A 5,223-nucleotide genomic window follows, 5' to 3' on the forward strand; every position below is an offset into this window, starting at 1 on the left:
TGAACACATTCATCAACATGACAATTCAGATAGGTAGACAACAAAACGCATGATCCAGGTAACCACATATATTAGATATTTTCAGAACCCTTGCATAAGTATTTGCAACACGGACAAGGTGTTTGACAACCTAAACAAAACATAAAAAGCATACGAAACATCCTAACTAGTAATAGTTACTAAACACCAGTAGAACCAAAACCACCAGCACCTCTCACAGTCAAGTCAAGATCATCAACCTCGGTAACTTCAGGTGTCACAATCTGCTCAATGATCAGCTGAGCAATCCTGTCACCAGCCTTCACCTCAAAATCAACATCTGAGTAGTTAAACAGGATCACTCCAACAGGACCTCTGTAGTCAGCATCAATTACACCAGCACCAACATCAATTGAATGCTTCCATGCCAAACCAGATCGCGGTGCTACAGATCAAAATAGTTTAGACACAAAACTAAAGCAGTCCATATTGTCATCAACCAAATGAAAGCCCATTCAAACATAGCTCAACAAATATTTTTTTTTTGTGAAATTATCTATTATACAGGTACTAACTTATTAACCCAGTAAAAATATACTTTTGGATAGTCAAAAGAGACCGGAGTACATCATAACATCATTTTATCAACTCCTGAATAGAGGACATGGTTATCTTTTTTATGTAAACAAGCTATTAAACAAGCTGATATGTCTGGACATCTTAACACAAATAGCATCTCTTTTAGCATAAGCACCTGAATACACTCAAATGACATAAAGATCTATCTTCATATACCTATGAGTATCAATTTACAAGTGCTTCATATACAATTCACATACATAACCTTCATATTAAGGGTTCTCGGGTTTTCCAGTTCAAATATTCACAACTTCAACCATATCACTACTCAGCTGGTGCACACCAAGCACATTATTTACGCTCACTAATTACTCGTAAATAAAACACCCTAACAAAAGGGGGTTTAATTTTAGAATAACTGGGTGGGACTTTTATCAAACAGTTAACACACTATCATAAAAAAACATGCTCAACAGTTAACACCCACCAAATACCAAATAGCGTGGACTAACAAATAATTATTCACTACCCATCATCAACTAACAGTAGATAATTTAATTAAACGAATCAATTAAAAAAAATATCATATTACCTATACGAGCATAAGTTCCCTCAGGTACTGCAATGCTGAGATCTGTAGGAACCAGCGCTTTGCCTCTAGCCGGCACTTTCACATCCGATGCACTAAATTTCACACACAACAAAAACTATTACATACACGCATATATACATACACAATATCAATAAATACTACACTGAATATAAATAAAAGAGCACCTAGAGAGATCATAGCCAGCAGAAAGAGGGGAGCCTCGGGAGGGCAAGATGGCCTTCTCGGATAGCTTTTTGATCCGGAAAAAGTGGGCGGGTCGAGTTGGGTGGACCCCTCCTCCATTTTCGTCGATCTTCTGGATTTTGGTGGTGGGCTCTTTGGTTTCGGGGGAATTGTCGTGGGGCTGTGCTTGGGCCATTTTGATTGAATTTAGGGCAGCTGGAGAAATGGGTTGCAATGTGAAGGAACAATAATGTGGAGATGAGCGTGAGGGGTTGGATATATAGCACTCGGAATGCCCGCGAAACAGAGATTTATGGGTATATTTTGGCGCCAAAGCTACCGCCATTTTATCTTACTGCACAAATAGATCTAAGCATCTCCAATGGGGTTCTTAAATTACTCTTTAAAATATAATATAATATTAGCGTAAAAGTCCGTGCGAGGCACGATCCTATTAATTATAAATTATATTTTTTATTATTTTTTTTAAATAATAGTTTAATTTGAATTTTTTATAGTATATAAATTTTATTAAATTTTTAAATATAAATTTTCTTTTAAAATAAACTAATAATATCTATGATAACTGATTCAGCATATCAAACAAATTTTCATATAAGTGGGACTGACACAATAAATTTCGCATGTGAGAGATTTCTACATAACTGCTTTTCAGTGTGTTATTCAATCAAAACATAATCGAATGTGTCTATAAATGATAAAATATTATTGGAATGATTCGTGTGAATTATATAGTCAACCGATGAGATGATAATATAGTTAAAATTGAATTAATATGTTCATAAAAAAGAGATAAGATCAAATACCGAGAGATATGCAATTATTATAAAAACATATTTATATGAGTCGGTCATATAGTAAAGATGCACATAATGCCTGTTATCTCTCGGGCCCCCTCTCTCTTTTTCCCACTCCCGCACGTAATACTTGTTATCTCTCCGTCCCCCCTCCCCTCTTTCCCACTCCCGATCTTTCTTTCGTAAATCTCAGCATATATATGTATCTTACTCATTAGTGTACTTTACAAATTATGCATCAAATATTGGATAATATATTGATTATCAGTCATCAATAGATTGGTTAGTGCTCTATTTTTAAATTATCATAGAAGTTTATCTATATTTAACAGACTGGTTTAATTTTTTAACAATTCATATGTGATTATTTGTTTAATAGTTAATTTTTATATTATATTCTTAAATTCGACTGACTTGACTCGTAACTCAGTCGAGTACCTGCACTTCGAGTTAAATATATTAGTTGGATATAACTCCTTTTTGAGCCTAACTCTAATAAAACTCGACATAACTCGAGGCAAAATCGAGACAACTTGGATTATACATCAAAAAATTGAAAGTTGGAAAATCATGTTAAAAAAGAAAAAGATCTTTAATTCGAGGTATCCACACATGCAAAAAAAAAATGAAAATAATTCAAAATATCCGTGCATGTAAAAAAAATTATATTTTTTTAAAATAAATGGGAACTGGGAGATTTTAGTTTAGTATTATGATTATTGAATTTACATGAGATTTAATTAAATGTCACAAGTTCAATTCAAACAAAATTATTTTGTGTAAATTAACTAACTTCATTAGCATTTAATATTTTAGTTTTCTTGTAATGAGTGATCATAAATGAGTGATAGGTGTGATTAAAATGGCTAATTATTATGTCATACATTAATTATTGATGTTTAATATTTTAATAATTTTGTAATAACATGTTCCTTATTCATATTTTATTCATATAAATGAGAGAGAAAAGTAAAAAGAGAGAAATATTGGTGGTAAAGTTGGAAGGAAAGTAATATTATATTCATGATAAAAATTTTAAGAGCTCCTACATGCTCCTTAAAAGAGAGTAGAGATGATGAGCTCTTAAATTTTTAAAGAGTTTCAAGGAGCCCATTGGAGCTCTAATTCTTGGCTTGCTCTTTAAATTTGAAATTAAGAGTTCATTTAAGGAGCCCCTTGAAGATGCTCTTAGAGCATCTCCAACGGTACTCCTAAATCATTCCTCAAACAATAATATAAAATGTGGATTTTAGTAAGTTAATACACTAGAAAACGTGAGAACTCCAGCTACTCTTTATACTTGGCTCCTTATTCAGATTTTATATTTATTTTATGTAAATGATGGGAAAAAGTTAACAAAAAGAGAGAGAAGATTGGAGGGAAATTAATATAATATTGAGTTAAAAGCTACTAGATGCTCTTAAAAAAAAAGAGTAGGCTCCTAAATTTTTAAAGAGCATTTAGGAACCATTGAAGCACTATATTTTAATTTGCTCCTAAAATTTAGACTTAAAAACTTGTTTAGAGAGCCATTTAGAGTTGCTCTTAGTACAACAAGACCTGGCTAGTGGGGTGTGCCGTGTGCAAACAGCACCGGTCTCCAAAACTTTTGAGAGCCTAAAGTTTATTTTGTTCATATTCGATACCTAGTTGTTTCCATCATATTCTCTCCGTCCCAATTTATTTGTCTTAGATTTTTAATGGACAAATGTAATAACATGTATTAAATAATTATAAAATATTATAAGAAACATATTCTTAGAGGGTCATGTTCAAGAAAGAACCATTAGAAAGAGAGCTCACATGACTCTTTCCCTTTTTCAAGTATTACGGAGGTGTATTCGATTGGAATTTTAACGGATTGTTTTTAGTCCATGGATTTTAATGGATTGTATGCGATTTTGATTTTGTGCTGATTCTTGATAAAATGTCGTAGAGTTGATAGGATTTAAGCACAATGCTTCAAAATCTCATTGATTTTGGTGGGATTTCAAAATTTTAAAATACATTCAAGAATGCCACAAACATCCACCATTTTATGAAATCCAAAAAAATCCATCAGCATTTGAATACCATTAGATTTTAATGGATTTTAAACAATCTCAATTGAATACCATCGGATTTTAAAGCATAATTTAAAATCTCAATTGAATACCACTAGATTTTGTAGCATAATTTAAAAATACCAATTGAATACCTCAAGATTTTAATGGATTTCAAACAATTTCATTTGAACACCCTTGAATTTCATGAATGAAAAAAATGCTTTAAAATCCCAGTACAATACACCCCTCTTAGTTAGGGTTCTGCAGCAGAACTTCACATGCAAAAAATGTCAAAATCTATGTATTATATTTTAAAATTATATTTGAACACACATAGCAATGAAAAAAACATGTATTTGGATTTAGATCCTAAAAATTTATTTAAAATTTAGGGTTCTACAGCAGAATCTTGGTGGTTCTATAATTCTATTTTAAAGTCTGATTCTCTTTTGAGCGCGACCCTATTACCAGAATCTATTTCTATTCTACTTTAAAATATATCTTTTCGGTTTTAATGATCATGCAAGAATAATCACTAATTATCAATTAAAGTTTAGTCAATATAACCACAAAAGGTCAAACAAGACAAATGAATTGGGACGGAGGGGCCATTATTTTACAAGATTGTGTTATTTCTTTCTCTTATCACTAATAATTATTTAATATTTTTATTAAATTAATATACCCATTCATTTAATTTTAAAAAAAAAAAACTACTCTTTTTTGTAGTCAAGAAATCTACTCTTTTTTAGCTAGCCAGACGAACACTTTCACACTCAATACAAATTTATAATCTTAGATATATTCAGTTTAGTTGAACACATGAAAGTTTTATAAAATATCATTTAAAACTCAACAATGTTTAGAAGAAATATTAAATAATATTTTTATTTTGAATTTACACAAATTATAAGAATTTTTATTCTAATTTGTTGGTTAGCGCAACTAACGGGTCCTAAATTAGATTTGTAACGGTTGAGCTATTGTTTGCCTATGCTATTTTCAATCCAAATAGTTTATGTCTAAG

At 31.3% G+C, this 5,223-nt stretch overlaps 1 protein-coding gene across 1 annotated transcript; it reads right to left on the reverse strand.

The window, feature by feature from the left end:
- Positions 1 to 50: 50 nt before the first annotated feature.
- LOC108226482 (deoxyuridine 5'-triphosphate nucleotidohydrolase) lies at positions 51 to 1,719 on the reverse strand. The gene is made up of 3 exons (XM_017401448.2): positions 1,336 to 1,719; positions 1,151 to 1,242; positions 51 to 424 (listed from the first exon to the last, which is right to left on the reverse strand). Exons 1-3 carry the CDS (start codon positions 1,677 to 1,679, stop codon positions 180 to 182), a joined length of 681 nt encoding a protein of 226 aa, XP_017256937.1. The 5' UTR covers positions 1,680 to 1,719; the 3' UTR covers positions 51 to 179.
- Between the last annotated feature and the right edge of the window lie 3,504 nt (positions 1,720 to 5,223).

Source organism: Daucus carota, chromosome 6 (assembly GCF_001625215.2).
Source record: "Daucus carota subsp. sativus chromosome 6, DH1 v3.0, whole genome shotgun sequence".
Taxonomy (NCBI): Eukaryota; Viridiplantae; Streptophyta; class Magnoliopsida; order Apiales; family Apiaceae; genus Daucus; species Daucus carota.